This window comes from Elephantulus edwardii, unplaced genomic scaffold (genome assembly GCF_000299155.1).
Source record: "Elephantulus edwardii isolate Elephantulus edwardi_28Jun2011 unplaced genomic scaffold, EleEdw1.0 scaffold00126, whole genome shotgun sequence".
NCBI lineage: Eukaryota > Metazoa > Chordata > Mammalia > Macroscelidea > Macroscelididae > Elephantulus > Elephantulus edwardii.
The window spans coordinates 7,427,145-7,441,629 of record NW_006399876.1 but is presented as its reverse complement, the minus strand read 5'-3'; the positions used below and the strand labels follow the sequence as shown (position 1 = coordinate 7,441,629).

The window sequence follows — 14,485 nt, the reverse complement described above, 5'->3', positions numbered from 1 at the left end:
CACACGAAAATAATAAAATGAAAAAAAAGAGAGGGACATCATGCTTGGGAGGGTAGAGGGAACAGCGCAGGAGGGGAAGACCCTCTATGAGGTGGATTCAGTGACTGGGGTGATCGGGATGGGTGTGTAGGAGGCAATGCCACCGGCACAGGACAGAGCCGACTTTAGGGCTGTTGTACATACATACGGTTGCTATGAGTCACAAGCGACTCAACGGCACATAACAACAACAACAACAACCCCTTAAATGCCAGGATGAGGCTGGAGCTGTGGGGCCCGTGGCCAGGCTACCAGAGAAACTGGGCACCCAGCCAAGAGTAGGGCCTTGCCTGAGAGGCATCCTGGGCTCCTGCCTCAGTTTGACCACCCGGCAGGACTCCCGAATTCCGGGGGCCTTACCCTCCCCCAGTCCCCAAATTTCCTTTCCCAGCCCCACCCTGTGGCAGCAAGCCAGATCTGTGTTTTAGAAAGAGAATTTTATTTGGAATGAAAATATAGAGCCCATCCCTCCCACTTCCTCTAAGAGGTGGGGGGTCTGGGCAAAGAGGGGGCTGGTCCCTCAGTATAAGCTTGCCTGCCTCATCTGAAAATCTTCCACAGTACAGAGATGAGGGCCCTATGGGGTGGGCCAGGGCAGTGGGGGCGGCCCCTGAACCCGCCTGGGGCATAGCAGCCAGGGGGTGTGACCTGCCAGCAGAAGCTGAGTTAAGGGGGCAGAGGAGGCGGGGGTGTCCGGGGGCAGGGGTCCTAGGCGTCCCCATTCTCCAGGCGGCCCAGCTGCTCCTCCAGGCGGCTGATACGCTCTCCCTGCTCCTTGACCAGTGCCCGCAGCCTCTGCAGCTCCTGCATCACCTCGTCTAGCTTCCTGGATTCCTGCAAGGCCAGCGGTTCAGGGCCCCAGGGTGGGGGTGTCAGGGAGGAGCAGAGCCTGCCCCACCCCCAGGTCCCTGCCCACTCTGGCCCCGCCCACCTGCTCCCCTCCCCGCTGTACACACCCCGGCTCCAGCAAGGTTGCCGCCAGCTGTGGTCAGTGCAGTGGTGGCTGCAGGCGTGGGGGCCCCTGAGCGAGCAGGGGTGGCCACCGGCCGGCTGTCTGATAACACGTTGCGCCGGCTGACCTTCAGGTCCCGCTGTTTGCTGGGCACGTAGGCCTCACGCAGGGAGATGAGGATGGGGTCGGCGTCGCGGCCGCTCACCCAGTCCTCGGCCTCCAGGGCCGCCTCGGGCCCGGCAGTGTCGGGGTACAGGTCATCCTGAAAGAGGTCCGACTGGACAGGGGCGGGGGCAGGATCAGCTGAGACCCTTCAGCTTTTGGGGGCACAGACACACACACCCCCCACCCAGGAGCTCCATGCCCCCAGCCCTGGCCTTGACCTCTTCTGAGCTTACACGCCCTCCCTGGATCCTACAGTCTGGATTCTGATCTCATCCGTCCCCCTGTCCATCTATCACCCAACGAGCAAACCTGGGTGACCTTTCTGAAGCTCCAGTTGCCCTTTCACTTCCCCTCTGGACACCACCACCAGCTTTCCCACCCTCCCCAGCCCTGTGACACATCCACCCAGCTAGGGGGAGCATGTGTGCGCCGGGTCACTCCCGGAGCAGACCCCACCAGGCTCAGTCAGGGCTCCTGGGTGTGCCCGAGATGCGGACTAGAGCCATCAGTGGACGCTGGAGGAAGCCTCACAGAGCCTGCCCACGTCAGAGGCCCCCCTCACAGGACCCTCCTCCAGCCAGAACCCCCCATGGTCTATTCCCACCGCAACTGTCCGCGACTGTTAGAACCTCTCCTGCAGCTCTCCTAGGACTGGCCTGTCACTAGGCACAAACGCAGGGCTGGGTGCAGAACATGCTGGCATCTGGCCAGCGCACTGACCACACTTCCCACTCAAACTCAGTCCCGTGACACCCGTGGACCCATGTGCTGAAGGAGAGGCAGGGACGGCCTCACCTTTCTTGGCACAGTCATGACAATGGGCTCACACTTGCGTTCGTGCAGCTTATAAAACCTGGAAAAGGGAGGGGACCGTGGAGGCACCCCATCAGCTCTCCTGCTCCACTCACCATGCCTGGCGGCTGACCCCTGACCTCTGAGAAGCTCCTAAAGGGGGTGACTCCTCCCCCAGGCTACATCCTGACTCTGGGCTCCCTGGGTCTGCTGCCCCCCAGCCCCCGAGCTGTCTTACTCCTGAGGGTCCCCCCCCTCACCGAACACTCCCTGACTCTCTTACCGGGCGATCTCACACTTGCTGACATCTAGGCCCCTCTTGGGCATGCTGCCCATGCCCCTCTGGGGCTCTTTGCTGGTAAATGTGTTCAGGAAATGGATGTAGGGGGACTCGTCTGTGATCTCAAAGTACCGGATGCTGGAGTCGCCCTGGAACGGGAAGCATCAGCACACGGCAGCCCCTGTGCAAAGGCCCCACCCTTGCCCAGCACCAGCCTCACCTTGCCACAGACGTAGACCACACTGGTGTCAGGGTCATAGAAGGGCAGCAGGGCCCCATTGCTGGAGTCCAGTTCCTGCAGGGCCATGGGCTCCTCCAGGTTCGCCTGGCAGGGGTGGGGGCAGCCAGGCTAGGAACTGTGACAGGACGGGCCCCGCCAGCTGCAGATGTGGTCCCTAGTGGCTCCCTCCCTCCTCCTCCTCCTCTGCCACCCACTATGCCCTGCCAGGTCCTCCCAAGTCCGTCTACACCAGCGCTGGCTAGTCTACTTCATCCAGAACTTTTAGGGTACTGTGGGCAGGTTGTATGGGTGTGGGAATGTCAAGGGCTCCTAGAAGCCACAGTGCAGAAGCTCAGGGCTGTGGGGCAAAACACCTCAGGGGAGAAACTAGGAAGGCTTCCTGGAGGAGGGAGACTGTGCTGGGCCTCCAAGGGCAGTCAGGTGATACCAAGAAGCCAAAGAAACAAGGAGGGCGACAGCACGGAGGTAGAGGGAGGGGAGCCTGCGAGGGGCCAGGTGCTGGCTGAGGGAGCCTTGCTGGCACTCCCCAGGCTGGCCTGCACTCACCGGGTCCCACAGTGCCAGCTGCCGCTCACTCATGCGGCTGAAGCCGGTGGTGAACACTTTGCCATCGGCCAGGAAGATGGCCCGCATGGGCCGGGCACCCTCGTGGGCCTTCTCCCGCTCCTGACAGGACAAGGCCAGAGGGTCAGTGCAGAACCCAGTCGGGCCCCCCATACCTAGTCACCGATATCCCGCGCCCCGGGGCCACGTACCGCCACCAGGGTGCTGCGGCGGGGGTAGGGCAAGGCCAGAGGGTCAGTGCAGAACCCAGTCGGGCCCCCCATACCTAGTCACCGATATCCCGCGCCCCGGGGCCACGTACCGCCACCAGGGTGCCACGGCGGGGGTCGATGATGCGCACACTCTTGTCCTTGCATGCGGAGCAGAAGAGGCTGCCGTTGCGGTTCCAGCAGACGTTGTAGATGAGGTCGGGGTGCTGGGTGTCAAGGCGGTACAGCTCCTCCGCTGTGCCCACGTTCCAGATGAGCACCACGTTGTCGCAGCCTGTGGACAGGAAGGGGCCTTCAGCCGGGCCCACCTTCAAGACCTTTGGAGGCCTCGGTGAGTCCCTCTGGCAGGCGGGCCCAGGAGGGACAGACAGCATGCGTGGTGCCCACCTGCGCTGAGCAGCACGTTGCGGGCCGTTGGGTGCCAGGTGATGATGCCTACTCGCTTGGTATGCCCCTCCAGCACCACTACCGGCTCTGTCAGCGGTGAAGTCAGCCCGTTTTCGGGGATCTGCCAGACCTGGGGTGGGAAGGTGGCTCGTGGGCGTAAGGCCTGCACCTGTCCCTGCCCCACCCCTCAGTGCAAACCACTGGGGCTCTGAGACTCACCATGACGGTACAGTCCTCTGAGCCGCTGGCGATGACCTCATCATTGTGGGGACACCAGTCAATGTCCAGCACAGGGCCCGTGTGCCCACACACCGTCGGGTAGGCCTTGTCAATGCGGCCCGTCTGCGGGCATGGGGGGACCAGTTAGGGAGACCCAAGACCCCAGCCCTCATCCCTCCAAGGAGGGACAGCCCACCTCCCACCTTGTCTTGCTCACAGGTCATCTCTGCAGTGACCAATGACCGCGCCCCACCTGCCTGCCGGAAGCAGGTGAGCAGGAAGCTGCCTCCGACCCTGACTGTCAAGAAAACACTTTCCCTATCTGAACCAACACCTCCCGAGCAATAAACATGATTCCGGGCCACCATGCGAGCTCTGGGCGCGGCCGAGCCTGACCCAGCCCACCTTGCCCAGTGGCAGCACCAGGAAGGCGCCCCCGCCACTGGCCTCCACGATCACCGCCAGGAACTTGGGGTTGACGGCGCAGAAGGTGCTGTCCCAGGTAACCCTGGACACTCGGATGTCCTCGTAGCACTGGTCATTCTTCACCGGCTGGCCGAATACGTGGCGGAACTTGCTCTGCCGCACCACTTTGCGGAAGGACATGACTACGGGTGGGGGTCTGAGTCAGCACCCAAGTCTCCGAGCCCCCCAGCCCTCCCAGGATCATGTGAAGGCAGGTGGGGAGGAAGCAGATGGGGGGGCTGGGTCCTAGTGTTTCCCGTTACAGAATGGGGTCACGCGGCAGGGAGGGTGGACGAGGGCATCTGCCGGGTAATGCACTGACCAGGGGCCCTGCCTGCTGACAAGCCTGGAGGCTGCAGACCCTGCCAGCCTCTCCCTGGCTCTGGTGCATGTGGGGGCTATGGAGGAATGGTCCTAAGCCAGAGGAATTCTGGCTCTTCTGTGGGCCCCTAGTTCAAGGATGGGTGATGAGGGAGGTAGAGGGAGCCGGCTGGATGAATCAGGCCAGATCAAGTCCCAGGCCCAGCAGCAGGGAGCCCAAGGGGGCAGGAGAGGTTGGAAGGCTGCTCCCCGCCGCAGAGCATCTCTGGACAGGCCCCAGGGGAACGGGACGCCCACCTTCCAAGGACCCCTGGCCCGGGAGGGGAGAAGTCGTGCAACCATGGAGAGCGGGCACTGGGCGTGGGGCGCCATGACGGGTGGGCTCCCTGGCCCTGCATCCCCCACCCCGGGGCCCCCAGCCCCCGGCTTCCCGCCAGCCCGGACCCCCGCCCGCACCCCCAGCCGGCCCCGCCGCGCTCACCGGGACAGCCGGGGGCTGCAGGGCCTCGGGCGGCTCCGGATCCCGGCCTCTTGGAAGCAGGAAGCGGGAATCAGGAAGTGACAGAGGAGCCGGGAGGGGGAGGGGGCGGGGCGGGGGCTCGCGGGGGTGGGGTCTGGTCACGCGCGGAGGGGCGGGGCGGTGGGCGGAGCGCGACCAGGTCACGCCCTCTCCCCAACGTCAGTGCAGGAGAAGCATCCAAGTGGGATGCTTACTTGGAAAGCCCCTCTGTCGTCCACTGGCACAGAAGAGTGGCGGGACCCACAGCTGGGGGTGCAGCCTGGCCTGGACCTCGGGCCCACCCTGCCTGCTGCCCAGGGCAGCGTCTTCTGCACCATGCCCGGGTAGCCCCAATCCACTTCTGACCCTGACAGCTTCCGATCTCACGTGCATCTTTTTCTTTTCTTAATTTTATTTTATTATTTTGTGTGTGTGTGTGTACTGACTGGTCCAGGAGGAGATTGCCTGTCCTTCTCCAGCAGAGCATCTGGTGGATTTGAACCATGTACCTCTGCAGAACAGATTATCCGGGAGGCTGGGCTCTATGAGGAGAAATGCGGGGTCAAGATTGGTGGACGATTTATCAACAATCTGCGTTATGCAGATGACACAACCCTGCTTGCTGAAACTGAAGAGGACCTGAAGCACCTGCTGCAGAGGGTCAAGGACTGCAGCCTCCATTATGGATTGAGGCTCAATGTCAAGAAGACAAAGATTCTCACCACTGGACCAATTGGCAGCATCAGAATGGATGGTGAAGAGATTGAGATTGTACACAGCTTTAGTTTGCTTGGCTCCACAGTCAACACTCTTGGCACCAGTAGCCAGGAAATTAAAAGGCACACTGCCATGGGAAAGTCTGCTGTTAGGGACCTCTCCAAAGTACTGAAGAGCAATGGTGTCTCTCTGGAGACTAAGGTGCGTCTGATACAGGCCATGGTCTTCACAATCACTTGTTATGCATCAGAGAGTTGGACAATGACCAAGGAGGATAGAAGGAGAATTGATGCCTTTGAGCTGTGGTGCTGGAGAAGAGTATTGAGAATACCATGGACTGCTAGGAAAACAAACAGATTCGTCCTGGAAAGGGTTAAACCGGGTGGCTCCTTGGAGGCAAGGATTCTGAGGCTCCATCTAACATACTCTGGACATGTGAGGAGAGACCGGTCCTTGCAGAAGGACCTCATTCTTGGGAGGGTGGAGGGACGGCACAGGAGGGGAAGGCCCTCTATGAGGTGGATTGATTCAGTGACTGGGACAATTGGGATGGGAGTCAGAGACAGTGCGATTGGCACAGGACAGAGCAGAGTTTAGGGCTGTTGTACATAGTGTCGCTATGAGTCGCAAGCGACTGGAGGGCACATAACAACAACCACCTCTGGGACTGCAGTGCAGCTTCTTGCCACTAGGCCACATGTGCATCTTTTTTTTTTTCCTACGCTTCTCCACATGTGCATCTTTTAAAGTACACAATTTTTTTTAAAGTACACATTCTTAATGAATCGTGTAAGTGCAACGGTTTTGTTTTAAAGAGCAATTGGAACCGGTAGGCCTCCTTGTGCAAAATAGAAATGGGCTCTTGATCCATGTTTTGCTGTCTCATTAAAGGCCTAGGGGTGTCAGTCTACACTCCTCCTTTCCCCAAGATGCAGCATCCACCCCATCCCCCTCCACACTGGGGCGTTCTCCTCCCACCCCGGGCGTTTTGATGTCTCTGTAGGTCCCTAGGATTCCAGACTGGCACAAAGAGACTCCATTCCACCAGATATGAAGGCTGGTGGCCTGCTTCTGCAAAATCGGCCATTGCAAGCCATCTGGAGATATTTCTACTGTCACACGCGAGGCCACCGTGAGCCACGATCAACTCCATGGCAGTTGACTTTGCCGAGCAGTAGTAGGTCAGCAGTGGTAGTAGAATTCTCCTCTTCTGTACAGGAGACCAGAAGTTCGAGTCCCAGTCAAGACCCCTCCTGTCTAGTCATCACGTCACCTGTCTCTCAATGGAAGCGTATATAAGTAAGTGCTGCTTTGATGCTTAACAGGTTTCAGATGAAGTCCCAAATTATGATGGACTAGGAAGAAAGACCTGGTAATCTACTACTGGAAACCAGCCGACCCTACAGCTCAATATGGTCCAGTGTGCAACCCCCCCTGGGGCTGGTGCAGACCAGGCAGCACTTGTCCAAGTCAGGACTGTCTCCCAGACAGGTCACAGCAACAAAACATGGTTGAGTCTTTGCCTGTCCCTGAAACTGGGGGCTTTCCGTGAGTGCCCTCCACCAGCCTGGATGACCAGTTCCCCTTTCCAGAACGTGTGAGGGAGGGTAGAAGTCAAATCAGAAGCAGGAGGCCCCCACTGTGTGTGTCCTCCCACAGCTGAGGTTTGAACCCTTGCAGACGGTGGAGGAAACAGGCTCAGGGAGGCAGGTGCTGACCCAGGACGACCCTGCCGGAATCCCATCCTCATCTGTTTACAAAGTCCTCCTTTTCCCACTGTTCCATAAGCCCTGGGAGAGGGTGACCCCTCCATCCTGGAGACAGGAGTGTGGGCAATCTGGGGGAGTGAATGACAAACACCGCTCCTTCCTCCATTGTGTCCCCACATGGCAGCCAGAGCGTCTGTAAAGTTCGGCAAGAGTCACCTTCTGCTCTAAACCCTGCCTTGGCTCCCTACTGCCACCCTTGAAGTAAAATCCACAATGTGCTCACCTCCCCCATCCTTCATCGCCTCCGGCTGCTGCTTCCTGAACACAGGACACTGAGCAGGGGCACTGACCCTCCTATCCCTGGAACACACTCACTTCAGCACCCCCACCCCCGAGCCTGGACACGTGGAAAAACTAAAGCTTCCATCCCACTTGCCTCCCGGTCTCTTAAAATGTCATCTCTTTCAAGGGTCTTCTTTGGTCTCACCCTCCACTGGCTAGAACTTGCTTACCTCACGATGGCTCATTACCTGGTGGTCTGTATATTTACTCTTTGTCTAACTTGTTACACCAGGATGTCAGTAAATTGAGGACAGGGACCTTGCCAAGTTCCCTATTCCGTCCCTAGCACCTAGAATGAGGTCCGACGTACAGTAGGCACTCACTCAACATTTGTTGAATGAATGAAGTTTGTTGAGTGAATGCACCACAGCCTTCAATGTAGAGTAGAAACATAGTCATGTTCACAGCTTTGAGTCGCCATCTGGTCCTTATAATGCAGAGAGAGGAACTGCTTTCATCTGGGGGACAGGTGAGTTTCCAAAGAGGGAAATAGGACATGATCTGTGTTGGGGTTAAAGAAGGGGCTGTGAAGTGTCTTGGAAGTGAGCCCTCCTCCCTACATGCCTTCTGGTGCATGTTTCCTTCAGCATGAAACTCTCCTCCACAGACCATCAGGTGAACTCCTCTTCATCCTGCAAAACCCCTCAGGGCAATTGTAAAAGGAGCAGATGCAACATGGAGGTGGCCAAGTCTGACTCCTACCCCCTTCATAAAGGGAAACTTTCCCCAACAATAATACCCATAATAAGTACTATACAAATAGCTACATGGTCAGACATACACCTTACATGCCCCTGCACATTTTTCTACTAATCATTAGGTTCAATGTTCACTGCAAAGTGACTCACACCCTCTTCATTTATCTTCATACCCTTTTGTTTCAAGCTATAAAGCAGTTTTTCAACTCCCTCCCCGCCCCATCTTAGCGGCAGCAAAAGTAACCTTTTGGGTTTTCTCCCTCACTTTGTGAAACTAACAACTAACCTGACCTCTTCCCAAGCCTCGCATTTACAAAGCCAAACTGTTTCCATGTGTCTGGAGCAAGGAATCACTCCTGACCTCAGTTGTAGAAGGGGCCTTCTCTTCTGATTTCTGCTCTTGCTTCCCCCACCCCCGCCCGGCACAGCCATTACCCAGTATGGGGGTGAGTCCCTCAGGGACCTTGGAGGCAGAAGTGGGGTGGCCTGCTCCCCAAGGTTCAGTGTGTGGGCTGAAGGCAGGCAGTGGGCACTGAAGGTTGAGTCCTTCACTTGCCTGCCATGTTGGGAAGGCTTTGGGGTCCCAGCCTGGGAGAACTTAGGGGAGCACACAGAGTATCACGGGCATGGTGCCCAGACTCTGCCCTCAGGGAGCGTGGGGTCCAGCAGGGGACAGGAGGAGACAGTGAGGTGGAGGTGGAGACAAGCCTTGGCTTAGGCCTGGGGTTCAGCCTGGAGGCGGCCAGTGGTATAATAAAAAAATCACTGAACGTATTTATATGGCAGCATCCCTGGTAGCACGGCGGTTAATCACACAGCTGCTGATAGGCTAGGCGTGACCATGTTTCCGTGGGAGGAAGAGGCGGCCTCTGCTCCTGTAAAGATTACAGCCTTGGCACCCTCTGGGCCAGTTATCTCTGTCCTGCAGGCCTCTAGGAGCCGTAATCTACTTGACAACAGAGGGTTCAGCAACGGGCTCTGTGTGCTGGGCTTTTTCCAGATGCATGGGAAAGCTGGACAGTGAGAAAGGAAGACTAAGCAGCAGCACATTTGAACGGTGGTGCTGGGGACGAGCTGGAAATGGGGGGGTGCACTGCGGAGGAAGGACAGCCAGCACGCGCTCCTCGACTTCTCACAGTCTCTGAGCACGTTGTCAGGAGAGAACAACTGGAGTCGATCTAATGACGTCTGACAACAAAAGAACAACAGCAATCTCACTGAGGAGGAAACGGAATCACCAAGAGATCACCTGACTTGCTGAAGGTTGGTGAAGTGAGGGATGGAGCCACCATCAGAAGAACCATGGGTGAGCTCTGGTGGCCTAGTGGCAAGAGGCTGCCCTGCAATCCCAGAGGTGAGCGGTTTGAATCCACCAGAGGCTCTGCTGGAGAAGGAGGGACAATCTCCTCCTGTACCAGTCAGATCTGATTTGACGGTACACACAAAAAAATAATAAATATTTTAGATTTTTTTTTTTAAAAAAAGAAGAACCCTGAAGGACATCAGAAGCCGCGCCCCTCATCCACTCACTAGTCTCCACAACGAAAGGGTGGTGGGAGGTACAGGAGGAGCGTACAGTGAAACTGTGGAATGATTAACTCCTGCGTGGCCAGGTCCCTCTCCTGTCTTCTTCAGCGTGACCATGAGGAAGTGGTACCAGGACAAACACCAACCAGCAGCTTCCCAGCCAGGAGGAGCTCACAACAGATAGCCTGGTGAGGTGAATGCTGGCCCATTTCACAGAGGAGAAAACTGAGGCGCAGAGAGTGACAGACCTGAGCCCAAACCTGACAGCAGCGTTTCAGGCTGCCCGCCCCGCTGTGAAGGGCAGCGCATGGAATGCCCCCGACCTCGCCATCAGCAGGGGAGAGGCTCTTGGCTGCTGAGGGTCGCAAAGCCCAGCTGACCAGATGGGTGGTGGTGGCAGTGGAGTGTTGAGGGGCAAGGGGGCATGACATGGGAGCAGTGGAGCTTGCGAGAACGGATGGGTAGGTGCCAGCAGAGGGTGGGGGTGTGAAGGGGAAGTGCGATGGGACCTTCAGCCCGTCCAGGTTTCAAGCATCAGCAGTTTGAGCAGGAAGAGGCTGGCTCAGCCCAGAGGTGCTGTGTGACCTCTGGAGGCCTTGGCCCCTCTGGGTCCCCTGGAACTCCATAGTGTCTGTGTTGGGTTATCCTGTGGCCTCTGGACTGCACATGTAGAAGGGACCTGGCAGGGAGGGTGCCACCCTGCACCTGCTGTGGTGGACCTGGGGCAGGGGACCTCAGCTGAGCCCTAGAGTCAGATGCTTAAGTCCTGTGGAGTGGCGCTACCCAAATCAAAGAGGTGGTCCCGTGCCCCCTGTGGCCACCCGAGGGTCCACCATGGGCACCTCACTTGTTCTGAAGCTCTTAGGATCACAGATGCTCAGGTGCAATGATTCTCCTCCTGTCGTCCCAGTCCCTGTCCCTTTCCAGCCCTGAGGGAAACCCTCTGTGCAGATGACGAGAAAGGGGGCTGTTTCCTGAGCCCTGGCTGTGTGTTCACTGCCCTAGGCGACCCCAGGCTCGCCTTCAATCCCCACACAGCCCACTTGCAGATACAGGGTAAGCTCAGAGGCCGAACCGCCTGTCAGAAGTGGCCCAGCTGGGACATAGCAGAACCGGACTTGAGTCCAAGGTTGGCAGTTCCATCCCCACCCCCGGCCTGACACTTTGGAAGGGAAGTCCCACCCCAGCCTCACTGGACCACTAGGGTCCCAGGTTCCTCTTTGGAGCAAAGAATGATTTCCTCCCTGGCCTCCTGGTGCTGGGACTGCAGGACAGTCAGACAGGCAGGGAAGGGGGTAGGCCAGAGGCTAGGTCAAGCTAGGGAATTCCTCTTCTGTCTTCCTGCTTCAGGGTTCTACAAGGGGGAATCTGTCACTGAGGGACAGACCCAACAGGCCACCTCACTGGGGTGAAGTTGACTGGAGGAAAGAGTTTGTTGGGAGTCACTAGGGAAGAACCTAGGGGCCTGGGACAAACAGGGGCGCTCACCCCAGGCCCCTGGGACTTTTGCCTGCCTTGGCTTCACTTCCCCAATCCTCCTTCCAGGCCTAGGGACTCAGGCGGGGTTTTCCACCGCCGTGCTCCATGCCCAGCCTCTGCCTTCCATGCTACCTCTCCACTCCGGCTCCCTCTTCTCGTCACTGCCCTGTGACCTGAGCTTTCTGGAGTACCTCACGTGGGACCTGTGCTGGGGGTCTCCTCAGAGGGGCCATTACCGGGGCTTTCTCCCTCAGAGACAGCAGAAGTGGCCAAGGCCTCAGGGGTACTGGGGGTGGGATCTGTGGTTGGGGCTGAGGAGGGCTCATCATTGGGGCTGGGGGTTGAGCTGGCAGTGGGGCCGGGGTTTTGGGTCTCAGAATTGGTCTGTGGCTGGGCCTCGGGGTTCATTTGTGCCTGGGCCACAGAAGCCACTGGAGGTTGGGCTGTGGGGTTTGCCTGACTCTGGGCCATAGAATCCACAACTGGCTGGGTCTCCAGATTCATTTGTGGCTGGGTCACAGAATCCACTGGTGGCTGGGCCTTGGGGTTCACCTGCAGCTGGACCGTGGGGTTCTCCTGTGGCTGAACTGTGGGATTCGCCTGTGGAAGGTCCGTGGGGTTCGCCTGTGGCTGGGCTGTGGGGTCCAGCGGTGGCCGAGCCTCCACCATGGGCTCCGGTGGTGTCTGGCCCTCAGCATCCGCCTGGCCTTGTGGCTCAGCGGGGGTGAAGCTTGCCGGCCGCTCCTCGCAGAGCGCTGCTGCGAAGGACGAGAGGACAGCGTGCAGCAGGCCGCGGAGGTCAGCGCTGGCCAGCAGGCAGAGGAAGGGGCTGAGGCAGCTGTTGAGAAGGATCAGGTAGTCGGAGTAGACCAGGGCCTCCCAGAGCAGGTAGCCGGGGTAGATGTCCCACAGGAAGGCCAGGTAGAGCAGCTGCGCCAACTGGTAGGGCAGCCGCAGCACCACGTAGGCCGACAGGATGGTCTTGGCCACGCGGGCGAAGCCCTGGCGGGCGGGGGGTCTGGGCTGGCGGCGGCAGGGCCGGCAGGTGACCGCCTGGGTGAGCACGTGGCAGGCGAGCAGCAGCAGGAAGGGCAGGAAGCCCCCCAGGATCTCCAGCATCCTCAGGGGCAGCTCCTCACTGTCCCAGAAGTCCAGGCAGATGACGAGGTCGTACCACCAGACGGCGGCCTCGGGGAAGACCAGCCAGGGCACGCTGAAGAGGGTGGCCAGCACCCAGACCCCCGCGCACACCCAGAGGGGCAGGCGGGCCGGGCGGCGCCCCTGGTACCAGCGGGGACACAGTGCCAGCAGGCAGCGGTCCAGGCTGAGGGCGACCAGCACGAAGAGCCCAGAGGAGTAGGACACGCCCCACAGGAAGTAGTAGAAGCGGCAGGCAGCCGTCCCCAGCGGCCAGTGTCCCCCGTGCTGGATCTCTAGGACCTGGAAGACGGCCGCTGCCAGGAAAAGGAAGTCAGAGAGCGCCAGGCTGAGCAGGAGCAGTGCCAGCCGCGTGCCCGCTCCGTGCCGGGCCTGCGAGCCCGCCAGCCAGGCCATCAGGCCGTTGGCTGGCAGCCCCAGGAGGAGCAGGACCACCAGGAAGACCGTGTCCCAGCCACCTTGGGGGTAGTAGTCCTCGTCGTCGAGCTCTGTGCGGGGGCCTCGTCCCGCAGCACCCAGGTTGGCTCCCATGGTGGTGTCCATCCAACGGTCCCGGGAATCGCTGGGTATGATGGAGTGAGCGGCTAGTGGACGAATGAGTGACTATCAGAGAGAGGGCCCTGAGGGTCTGCAGACAAGTTGCTGCTCCACTCTGGGTAATCAGTGTGTGCCTGGGACTGGAAACCTGCTGCCAAGAACCTCTTTAAAGTTTAGAGAGCAAGGATATAATTTTGAAGACTAAGGTGCACCTGACCTTAGCCCTGGTATTTTCAATTACTTTGTATGTCTGTGAAAGCTGTCGTTAGGTGCCATCTAGTTGACTCCAACTCATAGCAGTCCTACGAACAACAGCATGACACCCTGCCAGGTTGTGTGCTATTCTCACAATCTCTGCTGTACTTGGACCCCTGGCTGCAGTAATGATGTCAATCCATCCGAGTGAGGGTCTTACTCTCCCTCACTGACTTCCCACTTTTCCAAGCATGACAAACAATGAACAAGGAAGACCAAGAATTGATGCCTTAAATGGTGCTGTTGCCAAAGAACAGAGTGTAACACAAAGTGCCAGAAGAGGATATAAATCTGTCTTGGAAGAATGGTCAGAATGTTCCTTGGAAGCAAGGGTGGTGAGACTGGGTGTGACAGCCTCTGGGTGTGGTATCAGGAGTAATCAGGCCCTGGAGAAGGACTTCATGCGTGGAAAAGTGGAAGGTCAGTGAACAAGACCCTCCGGGAGACACTGTCACTAACACAATAGGCTGGGACACAGCAATGATTGTGGAGTTAACGGAGCAACTACAAGACGATGTTTTGTTGGGTCATTGTAAGTTGAAACAGGCTTCATGGCACCTAGGAACTACAACAGATTTGAACTAGGCCCCCGAACTAGGCACCTCATTTTGCAGGTGAAGAGGGGAAGTGAGCTGTCCAAGGTCATGGGCAGGAAGGGAGATGCCAGGCAACCCAGACTGGGTCATTTACAGCATGGAACCCAGGAGGCCCCACCAGACTCCCCCGAGGCCTTCACATGTTTTGGGTTTTTTTGTTTTGTTGTTTGTTTTAAATTTTTTTCCCTTCAAATGTTTTTAAAGGTGCTGAGTCTTTTGTTGAAAAGAAGGTGTTAGAGCAAAACTCCTTTGCGTCTGAGAGTGTTCAGACCAGAGAAGGGGGTTCAGTTCGGAGATGTAGAGCTGGCTCGTTGTGAACCTCCCTTTTTGTATC

At 58.2% G+C, this 14,485-nt stretch overlaps 2 protein-coding genes across 2 annotated transcripts; both read right to left on the bottom strand.

Annotated features, from left to right (window-relative positions):
• Positions 1-747: 747 nt before the first annotated feature.
• On the bottom strand, positions 748-5,160 carry CORO1B (coronin, actin binding protein, 1B). Its single transcript, XM_006893256.1, has 11 exons — positions 5,107-5,160; positions 4,254-4,456; positions 3,849-3,971; positions 3,630-3,759; positions 3,335-3,516; positions 3,016-3,135; positions 2,449-2,553; positions 2,232-2,377; positions 1,952-2,009; positions 996-1,268; positions 748-873 (listed from the first exon to the last, which is right to left on the bottom strand). The coding sequence occupies exons 2-11, from the start codon at positions 4,452-4,454 to the stop codon at positions 748-750; spliced, it is 1,464 nt and encodes a 487-aa protein (XP_006893318.1). The 5' UTR covers positions 4,455-4,456; positions 5,107-5,160.
• Positions 5,161-11,797: 6,637 nt separating this feature from the next.
• Positions 11,798-13,300, bottom strand: GPR152 (G protein-coupled receptor 152). Its single transcript, XM_006893406.1, has one exon. It carries the CDS (start codon positions 13,292-13,294, stop codon positions 11,798-11,800), a length of 1,497 nt encoding a protein of 498 aa, XP_006893468.1. The 5' UTR covers positions 13,295-13,300.
• Positions 13,301-14,485: the final 1,185 nt, after the last annotated feature.

Coding starts and splice junctions, on each gene's coding strand:
- CORO1B (XM_006893256.1), bottom strand. CDS start 4,454: ATGTCCTTCCGCAAAGTGGTGCGGCAGAGCAAGTTCCGCCACGTATTC. Junction 3,517..3,629: donor CAACGTGCTGCTCAGCGCAG/GTGGGCACCACG, acceptor TCCTGTCCACAG/GCTGCGACAACGTGGTGCTC. Junction 2,378..2,448: donor TGGTCTACGTCTGTGGCAAG/GTGAGGCTGGTG, acceptor TTCCCGTTCCAG/GGCGACTCCAGCATCCGGTA.
- GPR152 (XM_006893406.1), bottom strand. CDS start 13,294: ATGGGAGCCAACCTGGGTGCTGCGGGACGAGGCCCCCGCACAGAGCTC.